This window comes from Salmo trutta, chromosome 24 (genome assembly GCF_901001165.1).
Source record: "Salmo trutta chromosome 24, fSalTru1.1, whole genome shotgun sequence".
In the NCBI taxonomy this organism is placed as follows: Eukaryota; Metazoa; Chordata; class Actinopteri; order Salmoniformes; family Salmonidae; genus Salmo; species Salmo trutta.
Genome location: NC_042980.1, coordinates 21,589,859 through 21,606,330, shown reverse-complemented (window position 1 = coordinate 21,606,330; position 16,472 = coordinate 21,589,859). Strand labels below are relative to the sequence as shown.

Below are 16,472 nucleotides of genomic sequence, written 5' to 3'. Positions count from 1 at the left end.
GAGAGAGAGGCTGGCGAGAGAGAGAGAGAGAGAGAGAGAGAGAGAGAGAGAGAGAGAGAGAGAGAGAGAGAGAGAGAGAGAGAGAGAGAAACTGAACAGAGAGGTAAGGAAATGAACTTAACTGCAATTACATTTAACTATAATGAATCATTTTGATTTCCTCCATTTTATGATCAAATTACAACATCCTAGTCCCCAGGGGAAAGAATTGCCTATCTAAATGGATCTGGATTGTAAAGACTTGGACTCTACTGTCCTACTGAGCCCTGCTATTTCATCTCTTCTACTCTACCTCCCCAGTCCTGGTGAAAGGTTGATGGGCTACACAAAGAAACCTCAGTGAGACAGCTGTTAGGTGTGGGGAAGGAACATCACTGGCTGTGAAGAGAGATTCAAATCCCCAAGGGCAACATGAGCCAGTAGTGGGAGTGTGTGTGCTGTGTGTGTCTGTGTGTGCGCTTGCGAGACAGACAGACAGACAGACAGACAGACAGACAGACAGACAGTGTCTCGATACTGATCAATCAGACAGACAAAGCTGTACATCTCAGATTGCCAGAATCGGCCTTCAGTCGTTCACTGCATGGTCTTACACAACACCTCCGTCTGCACCTCCTCCTGTACCAGGCCTCAAAACATTTACTGCTTCCCTGAGGACTTGTTCTACTCAACGACTACAGTAAAAGGCACAATTATTTCACGGTCAGTCTGGTCAAAACAAAAAGTAATGTGTTTGTACTTCTATGCTAACTAGAAATCAGGTCCATTTTACAGTGTGCTCCAGAAACATGGCAAACACAGGTCTAGCTGTCTTGCTGATATTGACAACATGGTTATTGGTAAAGCAAGCTCTGTTGCCATGTGGGCAAAGCCGGTACCATGTTACTGTTACACAGTGGTGCAGCAGGGCTCTCTAGACTAGACATCAGTGTATTTCAGTGCAGTGGGAATAAACCAAACAAACACAATGTGTCAATCTAAGCTTTAGAGGGAGACATACACTACCGGTCCCAAATTTTCGAACACCTACTCATTCAAAGGTTTTTCTTTATTTTTACTATATTCTATTTTGTAGAATAATAGGGAAGACATAAAAACTATGAAATAACACATTAAATCATAAATCGTAGTAACCAAAAAAGTGTTAAACAAATCAAAATATATTTTATATTTGAGATTATTCAAAGTAGCCACCCTTTGCCTTGATGACAGCTTTGCACACACTTGGCATTCTCTCAACCAGCTTCATGAGGTAGTCACCTGGAATGCATTTCAATTAAGAGGTGTGCCTTGTTAAAAGTTAATTTGTGGAATTTCTTTCCTTCTTAGTGCGTTTGAGCCAATCAGTTGTGTTGTGACAAGGTAGGGGTGGTATACAGAAGATAGCCCTATTTAGTTAAAGACCAAGTCCATATTATGAGAAGAACAGCTCAAATAAACAAAGAGAAACGACAGTCCATCATTACTTTAAGACATGAAGGTCAGTCAATATGGAACATTTCAAGAACTTTGAAAGTTTCTTTAAGTACAGTCGCAAAAACCATCAAGCGCAATGATGAAACTGGCTCTCATGAGGACCGCCACAGGAATGGAAGACCCAGAGTTACCTCGGAGGATAAGTTAATTAGAGTTACCAGCCTCAGAAATTGCAGCCCAAAAAATGCTTCACAGAGTTCAAGTAACATACACATCTCAACATCAACTGTTCTGAGGAGACTGCGTGAATCAGGCCTTCATGGTCGAATTTCTGCAAAGAAACCACTACTCAAGGACACCAATAAGAGGAAGAGACTTGCTTGGGCCAAGAAACACGAGCAATGGACGTTAGACCAGACATTAGAATTCAAGGCACACTTATCGAGCATGGCTACCACAGCATTCTGCATCCCATCTGGTTTGGACTTAGTGGGACTTTCATATTTTTTTCAACAGGACACCTCCAGGCTGTGTACGGGCTATTTTACCAAGAAGGAGAGTGATTAAGTGCTGCATCAGATGACCTGGCCTCCACAATCCCCCGACCTCAACCAAATTGAGATGGTTTGGGATGAGTCGACTGCAGAGTGAAGGAAAAGCAGTCAACAAGTGCTCAGCATATGTGGGAACTCCTTCAAGACTGTTGGAAAAGCATTCCAGGTGAAGCTGGTTGAGAGAATGGCAAGAGTGTACAAAGCTGTCATCAAAGCAAAGGGTGCTATTTGAAGAATCTCAAATATAAAAAAATACACTATTATTCTGCAATGTAGAAAATAGTAAAAATAAAGAAAAACCCTTGAATGAGTAGGTGTTCTAAAACCTTTGACCGGTAGTGTATGCTTTTTACTACATTAGCTAGGTACTTGTAATATATATCCCTCCAGAGTCTCAAACTGTAAACATAGTTCAAAGCAACTTGCCACCTCAATAACTACCCCATAATCATCCAGTGTTACTTGAAGACATAGTTCAATGTTCAGTCTTCCTCACACTCACCTCACGGTTCACTAGAAACCTCTGCTCTGTCAATTATAGGATTATGAGCATATTTGAGATCACAATTAGGCACGGTTTCAATTCTCAATGAGCCGAACTGCCTAACCTCATTAGCTAGCTTCCACTTGAGAAGCCCTGTAAAAATGCAATTAACTGAACTTTTTTCTCTCTCTCTTTTGGACAGAGGAGAGCGTCAGGGAGAGAAAGGTACCTCCACAAGCCCTGCTTGTATCCCCCTGAGCGCAGAGAAAGACCTTAAGAAAACGTACTGAATAAAAGCTGCATTTGGCCTAGGCTCACAGCCTTCTGGCACTAGTGTTTCAGATTCAGAGACCATTTTGTATACTGATGAGAAAAGGGATTTTCATTCATATGCTTTGAGAGTTTCAGCTCAACATGCAAGGCTGTGCCTGTCTGTATGTAGGGCTGGTGAATGGAAGGGAATGGGTTCACAGGTTCAAACTGTGCTAACTGTGGCCTCAGGAGGCAAAGACTGATCAGTCTTCCTGATTGGAGCCCAGCCAAAACACACTAGAGAGAACCAACGTTGATGGATGGATTGATATTTAATTACAGGAGGGAGGACATGTGGCTAGCAGCATCCTAAGGATGGGAAAGGGAGGGGGATACAAACGTAGACCTAGATACAGGTGGTATGAAATGACAGTGTTGTGGTTAAAGCAGTGGCTTTAGATTCACAAAAGTCCTTGGGGCACTAAACCCCTACGCCCACTCATCCTTCAAACCCCCCACCCCCATCAGAGTGATAACCATCTCTCCTAATCCCCAGTGAGAGCGGTGACCAACTGACCTCCCCTCTGCTTCCTCCTCCATCCCTCCCTCCCTCCCTTCCTGTATCTCTGGTACAGATCAGTCAAAGCTTACCTCGCCTTGCATGGGCAGCAACAGTAGGGTCGTTCCACGAAAATAGGAAATTGTGTACCAATATTTCATTTTCAAATCCTGTTTTATTAAATGAAGTGCCCTTTAATATAGACCACATGGAAAATTCAATAAATCTGATTTTTAATATGAATAAAGACATCCGCATTTTGACGTTCCTCTGTGTACCCTCTGTTTACTTCTAGCAAGCTATTAACCTCAACATTTCTCCAAGTTTTCGCCATCATTGTAAAGCCCTGGTTATTTTTTTGCTTTGACAGTCATTTCTGAAGATGATTATTTATTTAATGTGATTAGTGATTAATCTAATCATACGAAATGTCTATCCCTCATTTTAAGGTCAACCCTGTTACGTGAACTGAAGTTTCATATAAATGGTGAAACTATTCCTTTTGAAAAAAAATATATCAAAAGAAACATTGAACATCTAATAGTCAAATCGTAGTGGAAAAGCAGGTGACCTGGTTCTGCTCTTATTGGCCATTTTTTGGGCCTCATTTATCAACCGTGCTACATTTCTTACTAAATTCTGGCGTACAATGAGATTCTAGGTCTAGGATTTGTGTGCCCCACAAATGATTGGGATTTATCAAACTGTCGCGCGCAACATATACACATATTTCATTGATAAACCAGAGCCATATTATATTTTTGCGGTGGTGAACAAGTGCTACAACACCGCCTGGAAAACGCCCTCCATTCACATTTTATGGTAACAAAAACGTCCTCATTTGCTGTATTATTTTGAGATGTTGGAACTGGGCCATGATAGTTCCTAAAAGAAAGTGCAATGACAAATTTGATCACATTTCTGTAGAGGTGTGGGCAGAATGTTACAGTGACTTTTCCAAACAACAAAATGCACGCTGCCTAGCGAATGACAAAGCACTGGCCGTGCATTCTGCAAGATTGATTGTCCTATCAAGCAATTTAAAAGTAAATGCTACAGTCCACACTTCCATGCAAATTATGAATTGTTGTTCAATATTTTGTTTAGAAACACAATCATGTATTGATATCTCCTGCCTTGGTATAGGCTCTGAAATGAAATAGGTTAGGCTATGATTTCACGCTCCTAATCCTATTGCACAGCAATACTGGAGTCTACCCATACTGTGACATAGGACTAGGTCTACTGTCAAGGCTACCGGTCTATTTACTTTCCAGCATGCTTGGCTATTGAATGAGCGATTGATAAATGGTAGCCTACTATTTGTTGTGTCGTAGGAATAATTTAAACTAGTTATGTCAGAAAAGGAGAGAGACGTCCTACAATATGATTATGATTTAAGCCTATATAATACAAGTAAAATACACTTATTAGAGGACATGCAGCTATGCGATCTCCTTACCAATGGAAAATGCATCTGTTTTATCATTAGGCCTACGTTTTAATGTTCTTATTAGCCTACCATTATTATGGGAGGTGCATCAAACACCTCCCATTTCCCCCAAACTAACAATAAGCCTATTTGCTTGCAATACAGTTGATCAACCTTCTAGAAGTTGTGTTCACACAGGGTTTGAGATTTACGGAGATATGCTCACTTTCCCGTCAAGTTCAACATTTAAAAATACCAACCATTGCGAGAAAAAATGATGCATGCAAGGTTACTATATTTTGCACTTAATAGGCACTTACTATAGTATGTTTTTATTTAACCTCTTGAGATGGGATTTTTTTATTTATTAAGTTGAACACTTTATGACAGAAAGTTAAAATGAGGTGAAATAAAACTTTTTGGACTGAGGTACACAACCCAAAAGGTATTTATTTGATGGAACGACCCAGCAGACTTTATCTGGCTGATCCTGACTGAGATACAGGGTCTGACTGAAAGACAGACAGAGGGAGGCTGTGTGTGTATGGCTGTGCCATGGCTTGCACTGTTACACCCAGAGATAGGAGGGGGTGGGAGGCAGAAGAGAGGGAGGTGCTGATGATAAAATGGGCATGGGGTGTTTGGTTTGGAAGTGGGAGATGAGGCGAGATTAGGGAGGGGCTGTGCGTGTGTGAATGCCGGGGAATACTAATCCCAGTAACTAACCCTGTTCTGGGATCTCAGTTAATCCAATCAGATGACCAGTTTCCATCAACCTAAAGACCTGCAGTTGATAAAGGTGCTTATTAAGTAAGAGTGATACAATGGTTATCCCAGTTCCAGATCAACTATACTGATTGGTTGGGAGGAGATTAAGTTATAACTCAGGGAAGCCATGAATGAATAACCATTTAAAATGTTGTGTTGACACAACCCCGCCCATGGTTTTATAACCTCTGACCCTGGCTCTTGGCCGTAGACAAGCCGTGATGACCCTCTCCTTTCCCCACTATACTGACAGGTTCTGCCAATGACTGACGAGGTAGCTTGCAGCAGCAGACAGAGAGTCTGTGGGGTGAGGAGAGGAGCCACAGGGTTCATACAGATCTGAGAATAGAAAAGACAGATAGAGTAAGTGACCTGGCTAACCTATTGTATAAAGCCCTCAAACTCAACTCTGTACCTTGAAGCCAGTTCCACTGTATTTTTTTATTGTTCCTCTCTAATCAAAGACTGAGTTATACCTGGGACACCAGGGGTGTGCAATTAATTATCAGGTAGAACAATAAACCAGCAGGCTCTGGACCTTGTAGGGTAACAGTTGATATGAAGGGACACACACACATATACCAAGAAATCTGACACAGATCCACTAGTTATAAAGGCACATGGTGTATGATCTTTCTCAGAGTCCTAAAAATAAAAACACCATATGAAACATGCCATATGATCTGAGCAAGCATGTCAGAGGAGAGCTACTGTCTGGCAGCGAGTCAGAGAGACAGGCAACAGAGAGGACGTTGGGCATATTTATCCTTTACACCACAGGAACACAACAGCACGACATGACCGGTTTAAATGGTTAAAAGAAACACTAACACACAGTTTGCTGTACTTATCTGGACATTCAAAACCATACTGTAGGCCAACACATGACCACACACTACATAAACAGAGAGCTGGAGCGCTACCATGGGAGGCAGACAGTAGCAACACGCATGCCCTGCCCACGTGAGGATCTGTCTTTTGCAGCCATTTATTTATTTCCTGTGTTTGAGGCATGACAAATCCACTTGTCACTTAAATCTTGCTGGATTGATTGCTTTCATTTTAACCTGTTAATGTTACGACCACGGAAATATTTGAAATGACCTGTCAAACACATCCCGGTAATGGCTGAAATGGGCTCAGTGCAATACAGTACATTGTCATTCGGAAAGTATCCAGACCCCTTGACTTTTTCCACATTTTGTTAGGTTACAGCGTTATTCTAAAAATGATTAAATAGTTTTTTCCCCTCATCAATCTACACATAATACCCCATAATGACAAAGCAAAAACACGTTTTTAGAAACGTTAGCAACTTTGAAAAAAACTGAAATATCACATTTACATACAGTTGAAGTCGGAAGTTTACATACACCTTGCCAAGTACATTTAAACTCCGTTTTTCACAATTCCTGACATTTAATCCTAGGAAAAATTCCCTGTCTTAGGTCAGTTAGGATCACCACTTTATTTTAAGAATGTGAAATGTCAGAATAATAGTGGAGAGAATGATTTATTTCAGCTTTTATTTCTTTTATCACATTCCCAGAGGGTCAGAAGTTTACATACACACAGTTAGTATTTGGTAGCATTGCCTTTAAATTGTTTAACTTGGGTCAAATGTTTAGGGTAGCCTTCCACAACCTTCCCACAATAAGTTTGATGAATTTTGGCCCATTCCTCCTGACAGAGCTGGTGTAATTGAGTCAGGTCTGTAGGCCTCCTTGCTCACACACGTTTTTTCAGTTCTGCCCACAATATATTTTTTTTCTTTCTAGGATTGAGGTCAGGGCTTTGTGATGGCCACCCCAATACCTTTACTTTGTTGTCCTTAAGCCATTTTTCCACAACTTTGGAAGTATGCTTGGGGTCATTGTCCATTTGGAAGACCCATTTGCGACCAAGCTTCAACTTCCTGACTGATGTCTTGAGATGTTGCTTCAATATATCCACATATTTTTCTTCCTCATGATGCCAACTATTTTCTGAAGTGCACCAGTCCCTCCTGCAGCAAAGCACCCCCACAACATGATGCTGCCACCCCCGTGCTTCACGGTTGGGATGGTGTTCTTTGGCTTGCAAGCATCCCCCTTTTTCCTCCAAACATAACGATGGTCATTATGGCCAAACAGTTACATTTTTGTTTCATCAGCCCAGAGGACATTTCTCCAAGAAGTACAATCTTTGTCCCCATGTGCAGTTGCAAACCGTAGTCTGGCTTTTTTATGGTGGTTTTGGAGCAGTGGCTTCTTCCTTGCTGAGCGGCCTTTCAGGTTACGTCGATATAGGACTCGTTCTACTGTGGATATAGATACTTTTGTACCTGTTTCCTCCAGCATCTTCACAAGGTCCTTTGCTGTTGTTCTGGGATTGATTTGCACTTTTCGCACCAAAGTACGTTCATCTCTAGGAGATAGAACACGTCTCCTTCCTGAGCGGTATGACGGCTGCGTGGTCCCATGGTGTTTATACTTGCATACTATTGTTTGTACAGATTAACGTGGTACCTTCAGGCATTTGGAAATTGCTCACAAGGATGAACCAGACTTGTGGAGGTCTACATTTGTTTTCCTGAGGACTTGATTGATTTCTTTTGATTTCCAATGATGTCAAGCAAAGAGGCACTGAGTTTGAAGGTAGGCCTTGAAATACATCCACAGGTACACCTCCAATTGACTCAAATGATGCCAATTAGCCCTACAGAAAGAAGCTTCTAAAGCCATGACATCATTTTCTGGAATTTAACAAGCTGTTTAAAGGCACAGTCAACTTAGTGTATGTAAACGTCTGACCCACTGGAATTGTGATACAATGAATTATAAGTGAAATAATCTGTCTGTAAACAATTGTTGGAAAAATTACTTGTGTCATGCACAAAGTAGATGTCCTAACTGACTTGCCAAAACTATAGTTTGTTAACAAGAAATTTGTGGAGTGGTTGAAAAACGAGTTTAATGACTCCAATCTAAGTGTATGTAAACTTTCGACTTCAACTGTAAGTATTCAGACCCTTTACTCAGTACTTTGTTGAATCACCCTTGGCAGCGATTACAGCCTCAAGTCTTCTTGGGTATGAAGCTACAAGCTTGGCACACCTGTATTTGGGGAGTTTCTCCCATTCTTCTCTGCAGATCCTCTCAAGCTCTGTCAGGTTGGATGTGGAGCGTCACTACACAGCTATTTTCAAGTCTCCCCTGAGATATTTAACTGGGTTCAAGTCTGGGCTCTGGCTGGGCCAGTCAAGGACATTCAGAGACTTATCCAAAGCCACTCCTGCATTGTCTTGGCTGTATGCTTAGCGTCATTGGCGCAGTGGTCAAAGACACTGCATCTCAGTGCTAGAGGCTTCACTGCAGTACCTGGTTCGAATCCAGGCTGCATCACATCCGGCCGTGATTGGGAGTCCCATAGGGCGGTGCACAATTGGCCCAGCATTGTCCGGGTTTGGCCGTCATTGTAAATACGATTTTTTTCTTAACTGACTTGCCTAGTTAAATAAAGGTTAAATAAAACATTTTTAAAAAATTGTTCTGTTAGAAGGTGAACCTTTGCTCCAGTCTGAGGTCCTGAAGGATTTGGAGCAGGTTTTCATCATGGATCTCTCTGTACTTTGCCCCGTTCATCTTTCACACAATCCTGACTAGTCTCCCAGTTCCTGCCGCTGAAAAACATCCCCACAGCATGATGGTGGGATGGTGCCAGGGATGGTGCCAGGTTTCCTTCAGACGTGACGCTTGGGATTCAGGTCAAATAATTCAATCTTGGTTTCAACAGACCAGAGAATGTTGTTTCTCATGGTCTGAGAGTCCATTATGTGCCTTTTGGCTTTTACTGAGGAGTGGTTTCCGTCTGGCCACTCTACCATAAAGGCCTGATTGGTGGAGTGCTGCAGAGATGGTTGTCCTTCTGGAAGATTCTCCCATCTCCACAAAGGAACTCTGGAGCTCTGTCAGAGTCACCTACCTGACCAAGGCCCTTCTCCCCCGATTGCTCAGTATGGCAGGGTGGCCAGCTCTAGGAAGAGTCTTGGGGGTTTCAAATGTCTTCGATTTAAGAACGATGGAGGCCACTGTGTTCTTGGGGACCTTCAATGCTGCAGACATTTTTTGGTACACTGCCACAGATCTGTCCCTCGACACAATCCTGTCTACGAGCTCTATGGACAATCCCTTCGACCTCATAGCTTGGTTTTTGCTCTGACATGCACAGTCAACTGTGGACCCTTATATAGACTGGTGTGTGCATTTCCAAATCAATTGAATTTACCACAGTAGGACTGCAATCAAGTTGTAGAAACATCTCAAGGTTGATTAATGGAAACAGGATGCACCTGAGATTAATTTTGAGTGTCATTGCGAAGGGTCTGAATACTTATTTAAATAAGGTATTTCTGTTTTTATTTTTAAGTACATTTGCAAAAATGTATTAATGTGTGTTTGCTTTGACATTATATGGTATTGTGTGTAGATTGATGAGGAAAATGTTTTATTTAATCAATTTTAGAATAAGGCTATAACGTAACAAAATGTGGAAAAAGGGAAGGGGTCTGAATACTTTCTGAATGCACTGAATGAGTGCCTTCTAAGAAATGTTACAATAAATTGAATACCTTAATTCTCATAAAAATCCCTGAACTCCATTAATTATTTGTCTGTGCCAGTAAAACATTTTATGTGCTATAATTCAGTTAATATCTGATGGATTTTAAACATTCTAAACATTTGGAGTATCTTCATATATTGTCCAACTGTTGCATTAATTATATATATATATAACCTATATGTTGTAAACGTAACAATTTTGATGACCGTTGCTATAGAGTCTCTTTCTGCTCATCACACACAAAGCAAAGCAGATTGCATTGATTGAACCTGATTCATCAATGTGAAAATAATGAAGCAATGCCCCGATTAGCTTGAGAATAATTCATATTGACAGCAGCTGGCACAGCAGCACAGATCCAGGTCAGTGCTCTGTGCTCAGACTGTGAATGCTCTTGGTAGTGCCCAACAAAAGTCTATTGTAGTGTACTACATATTGACTGTAAAGGGATGAATAAAGGAATAAAGATCTTCTCCCCTAGAGGAGGTGCACCATTAGCCCATTCTAGCCAGGAGTGTTCCATTCTCACCCCTGGGTGGGTGTCACTCAGGATTCCTGCCAAAGCCCATGCCCCCTCCTCTTTCTATGGTGGCTGAATTGTAAGAGTGAAATATAATATATCATAATGTCAAAGGTGAGGCTCGGTCTTTTGTTACATTCTTTGACTAAATGCAGCCTAGACGCCCTGCCTCTCTTCTAATCTGCATTGTTACCGCTGGGAAACCATTGGGAAACCGATTGTCCATTGGACTTAACCAAGACCCTACAGTGTCATTGTAATGAGACCAACAAAAGCATCAAGAGATTTTTTACTTTTTTCTCACAGGGCAATCTGACACTAATCTAAAACTTCCTCTCCACCCCTTCCCCCTGGGGCCCGACACACACACACACACACACACACACACACACACACACACACACACACACACACACACACACACACACACACACACACACACACACACACCATTGCATTGTGCTATGTCTCTGTGGTCATTAGCACCAAGGTTCCATGCTCCTTGTGGTCTGACTATTGGTGCTACTGGTGTTACTGGTGCTACTGGTGCTACTGGGGCTACTGGTGTTACTGGTGTTACTGGTGCTACTGGTGTTACTGGTGTTACTGGTGTTACTGGTGCTACTGGTGTTACTGGTGTTACTGGTGCTACTGGTGTTACTGGGGCTACTGGGGCTACTGGTGTTACTGGTGCTACTGGTGCTACTGGGGCTACTGGTGCTACTGGTGTTACTGGTGTTACTGGGGCTACTGGGGCTACTGGTGTTACTGGGGATACTGGTTTTACTGGTGTTACTGGGGCTACTGGTGTTACTGGTGCTACTGGTGCTACTGGGGCTACTGGGGCTACTGGGGCTACTGGTGTTACTGGTGCTACTGGTGCTACTGGTGCTACTGGGGCTACTGGTGCTACTGGGGCTACTGGTGTTACTGGGGCTACTGGTGCTACTGGTGTTACTGGTGCTACTGGTATTACTGGGGCTACTGGTGTTACTGGGGCTACTGGTGTTACTGGGGCTACTGGTGTTACTGGGGTTACTGGTGCTACTGGGGATCCTGGTGTTACTGGGGCTACTGGTGCTACTGGTGCTACTGGGGATCCTGGTGTTACTGGGGCTACTGGTGTTACTGGGGCTACTGGTGCTACTGGTGCTACTGGTGTTACTGGGGCTACTGGTGTTACTGGTGTTACTGGTGCTACTGGTGTTACTGGTGCTACTGGTATTACTGGGGCTACTGGTGCTACTGGGGTTACTGGGGATCCTGGTGTTACTGGGGCTACTGGGGCTACTGGGGCTACTGGTGCTACTGGGGCTACTGGTGTTACTGGGGCTACTGGTATTACTGGGGCTACTGGTATTACTGGGGTTACTGGTGCTACTGGTGTTACTGGGGCTACTGGTGTTACTGGGGCTACTGGTGTTACTGGGGCTACTGGTGTTACTGGTGTTACTGGGGCTACTGGTGTTACTGGGGCTACTGGTGCTACTGGTGCTACTGGGGCTACTGGTGCTACTGGGGCTACTGGTGTTACTGGTGTTACTGGGGCTACTGGTGTTACTGGTGTTACTGGGGCTACTGGTGTTACTGGGGCTACTGGTGTTACTGGGGCTACTGGTGTTACTGGGGCTACTGGGGTTACTGGTGCTACTGGTGTTACTGGGGCTACTGGTGTTACTGGTGCTACTGGTGTTACTGGGGCTACTGGGGCTACTGGGGCTACTGGTGTTACTGGTGTTACAGGGGCTACTGGTGTTACTGGGGCTACTGGTGTTACTGGGGCTACTGGGGCTACTGGGGCTACTGGTGTTACAGGGGCTACTGGGGCTACTGGTATTACTGGGGCTACTGGTGTTACTAGGGCTACTGGGGCTACTGGGGCTACTGGTGTTACTGGTGTTACTGGGGCTACTGGTGTTACTGGGGCTACTGGTGTTACTGGTGTTACTGGGGCTACTGGTGTTACTGGGGCTACTGGGGTTACTGGTGCTACTGGGGCTACTGGTGTTACTGGGGCTATTGGTGTTACTGGTGCTACTGGTGTTACTGGGGCTACTGGGGCTACTGGTGCTGCTGGTGTTACTGGGGCTACTGGTGTTACTGGGGCTACTGGTGTTACTGGGGCTACTGAGGCTACTGGTGTTACTGGTGTTACTGGGGCTACTGGTGTTACAGGGGCTACTGGGGCTACTGGTATTACTGGGGCTACTGGTGTTACTGGTGTTACTGGGGCTACTGAGGCTACTGGTGTTACTGGGGCTACTGGTGTTACTGGGGCTACTGGTGTTATTGGGGCTACTGGTGTCACTAGGGCTACTGGGGCTACTGGTGTTACTGGGGCTACTGGTGTTACTGGTGTTACTGGGGCTACTGGTGTTACTAGGGCTACTAGGGCTACTGGTGTTACTGGGGCTACTGGTGTTACTAGGGCTACTGGGGCTACTGGTGTTACTGAGGCTACTGGTGTTACTAGGGCTACTGGTGTTACTAGGGCTACTGGGGCTACTGGTGTTACTGGGGCTACTGGGGCTTAAACATGCTGATGGCTCCTCCGCTGGCTAAGGTGTCAGATCTCACACAGTGGGGAGAGGGGTCGTGTGTGTGTAAGTGTGTGTGGGTTTGTGTGTGACATAGAGAACAACAAAGCACTCAGGCATATAGTCCATTAGGCCACTCACTCTCTGAATTCAGCCATGTCAAAGGTCACTCATTGAGTGATATTTTCTCACCAGTCCCCTCTCTCTCTCTGGCTCTCACAGTAATGGGAGACCAAAGTGCCTGGTAGTCTAATCATCTCTAGACATAGAGCCACTGTCCTGCACCAAAAAAAGCCCTAGATTGATTAAGTTTTACAAACGAAAGTTGATGTGTTACAGCCTTGTTGCAAACATCCTTGGCCAGCAGTGCTACCATTGTCTCTGTGTCCGGAACGCCAGCCAAATGGCACAGACAGAAAGTCAGACAGTCACAGAGTCAACAGCATCACAGTGTTGATATTCTGGGGAATACATTCAGAACCCTATGGGCCCGGGTCACAAGTAGTGCACTAGAATAGGATGCCAATTGGGATGCCCAGACAGTGTCTATGTTCTGTTAAATAGTTTTACAATGTGACAAAATAACGATCATGATAACCAGCCATGCTGTCAGCAGGTTAACTCCATGGCAACCGCTCTCCTTTTCTTAGGTCCAGTGGCATTTGGGAACAGCATAAATATAATGTTTGACTTGTTAACCCACTGACTGGAATTGTAGCAATTTGTAGCCAAATTAAATAAAACACAACTCCCCATGCAGAAGTAGATTTGATTTGATTTCTAAAATTAGAATAGAACTGAAATAAAGACTAGAATGTGTGCTCAACATATCTCTTTATCCACTGCTCGTCTCTGGCTCTTGGTCTCAATCTGTTAGGCACCTAAGTGCCAAGACAGCACAAACAGATCTGGGTCCAGGCTATCAATCTGTGGCAGATCACAACAGTTTTAAGACAATATTCTGATTAACCTGAGGTATGCTGTAGTATCTCTGCCTGTCTTTTTCAACCATCGTTCTACCTCCTGTTGTTCTGCCACGTGTCTTTGGATGAATGGGGAAAGGAAATCTAGGTCTGAGACTTAAGTCTTGTCTTGCGCATTAATTATTAAGTTTCAAACTGGTGACAAGTTTCCCCCCTCCTTCTTTAGAACTTCCATACATGGACTAGCCTACATATGGCTAATTAGCTACAGTGGTAAACAACAACAGAAGCACCCATGTGTGTGTGTGTGTGTGTGTGTGTGTGTGTGTGTGTGTGTGTGTGTGTGTGTGTGTGTGTGTGTGTGTGTGTGTGTGTGTGTGTCATGAAGAGCTGCAACAGGGAGATAGGACTCTAAATCAGTCACTGTCCCTCTCAGTCACAGACCACCTGCTGACACATACTTCACTGAACACCACAACAAAGACAAAGTAAAAGAACATTCCCTAGTCGCCAAGGTAACGGTTCAGCGTTGGTCTAGTTTATATGTCCCACATACCTACCAACTCACCGACAGACACATGCACGTAGGTACACACACACACACACACACAGGTACACATTAGCACGCACCCACACACACACACTTTCACTTCCGGTTGTGTAAAGCACCCCACCGAGTGCCTTGTAGATCAGTTCCAAACAGTCTGCCAGGCTCACTGGCAGCAGCAGCAGTAGCAGCTATACAGGCATTAGTTCTCCACTCACTTCTCCTGAACCAGCCACTACACACAGCCCTCTTTGAACCAGCCACTGCACGCACACGCACACACACACACACACACACACACACACACACACACACACACACACACACACACACACACACACACACACACACACACACACACACACACACACACACACACACTGCCATCAAAGAGGAAAGACAAGCAGGCCATACTCTTCCAACTGCATTCTCAAAAGCCCATCCAGCTTTGGGCTATGTTATCTATGCTTTTTACTGTGCATCTCAATGGAAGACATCAGTGAGTAGAGGAGGCATGGGGGGGGGTAAAAACAAGCAAAGACTGGAAATGAAAGAGATGAACATCAAAGGAGTTACGATGCACTGTAAAAGTCCACTGGGAGTGTATGTGTGTGACGGGGTGGGGGACAATCCAGTTCTGAGAAACATCTTTATAAAAAAAATCCACAAGGTATTTAGTACATAGAGTACCGTTCAGTCACACATCGAGACATCATGACATCACTGTTGCTGCCCATTAAGCCCGTCAACCTCCCAAATGATGTTCCTCTTTCCATCAATTGCTGCAATTTGAAGACACAATGGGACATAATTGAGTTGAGAACTGTGATTTGGTTCTTACACTTTGTTCCCTTTCAGTATATAGAGATGACAGCTTCAACCTCAGTCAGTCAGGGAGTCTCTCTCTCTAAGGGGCTTTATTGGCATGGAAAACATGTTTACATTGCCTTTTCTCCCAATAGATATGGGAGTTTATAAAAATTGGATTTGTTTTCGAATTCTTTGTGGGTCTGTGTAATCTGAGGGAAATATGTCTCTAATATGGTCATACACTTGGCAGGAGGTTAGGAAGTGCAGCTCAGTTTCCACCTCATTTTGTGGGCAGTGTGCACATAGCCTGTCTTCTCTTGAGAGCCAGGTCTGCCTACGGCGACCTTTCTCAATAGCAAAGCTATGCTCACTGAGTCTGTACATAGTCAAAGCTTTCCTTAAGTTTGGGTCAGTCACAGTGGTCCATCTCTATCTCTCTCTCTGACGGTTTGGTGCCAGATAAACAACCTCTCCCTCAAAGTTAGCAAAACAAAGGAGCTGATTATGGACTTCAGGAGGAACCAGGCTGGACACACCGCCATCCTCATCAACGGGGCCGCCGTGGGAGATGACCAATCACTTCAAATTCCTCTGCGTACACATCTCAGAGAGGCTGAAATGGTCTAACCACACGGACACCGTAGTGATAGTCAACTACATTCTTTCTCCTGCTGCTCCACCCCCCCATTCATCACTGTTGCAGTTGTTAATATGTATATCATTACTTTTTTATTACAATTTGTATTGTTTTTATTTCACTCAATGGTCATGCTGCTCCCCCTATGGTCATTCCCCCCACCTCCTCAACAGTCTTTACTCTGCCTCCACCAAATGGACATTTATTTATTCATCACTGCCACAGTTGTTATTTAAGTGATAATGCTCGAGAAGCCGGTGTTTGGAGGATATATCGGCACGGGTGATGTTAGGTCTGAGACGAAGTGGAGGGCTGGCAAACCGTACCAATATATCCTCCAAACACCGACTTCAAGGGTATTATCACTTTTATACAACGGGTTACCAACATATTCAAATAATGATTGACGTGTTTTCATTAAAACATTTATT

At 43.9% G+C, this 16,472-nt stretch overlaps 1 protein-coding gene across 1 annotated transcript in view; it reads right to left on the bottom strand.

The window, feature by feature from the left end:
• The window catches only part of dgkg (diacylglycerol kinase, gamma), a 165,132-nt gene that overhangs the window by 29,670 nt on the left and 118,990 nt on the right, over positions 1-16,472 (bottom strand). The window contains exons 23-24 of the mRNA XM_029711460.1: positions 8,641-8,654; positions 7,998-8,011 (exon numbers count right to left, since the gene is read on the bottom strand). Of these exons, the coding sequence (XP_029567320.1) occupies positions 7,998-8,011; positions 8,641-8,654 (28 nt within the window). The remainder of the gene's footprint in view (positions 1-7,997; positions 8,012-8,640; positions 8,655-16,472) is intronic.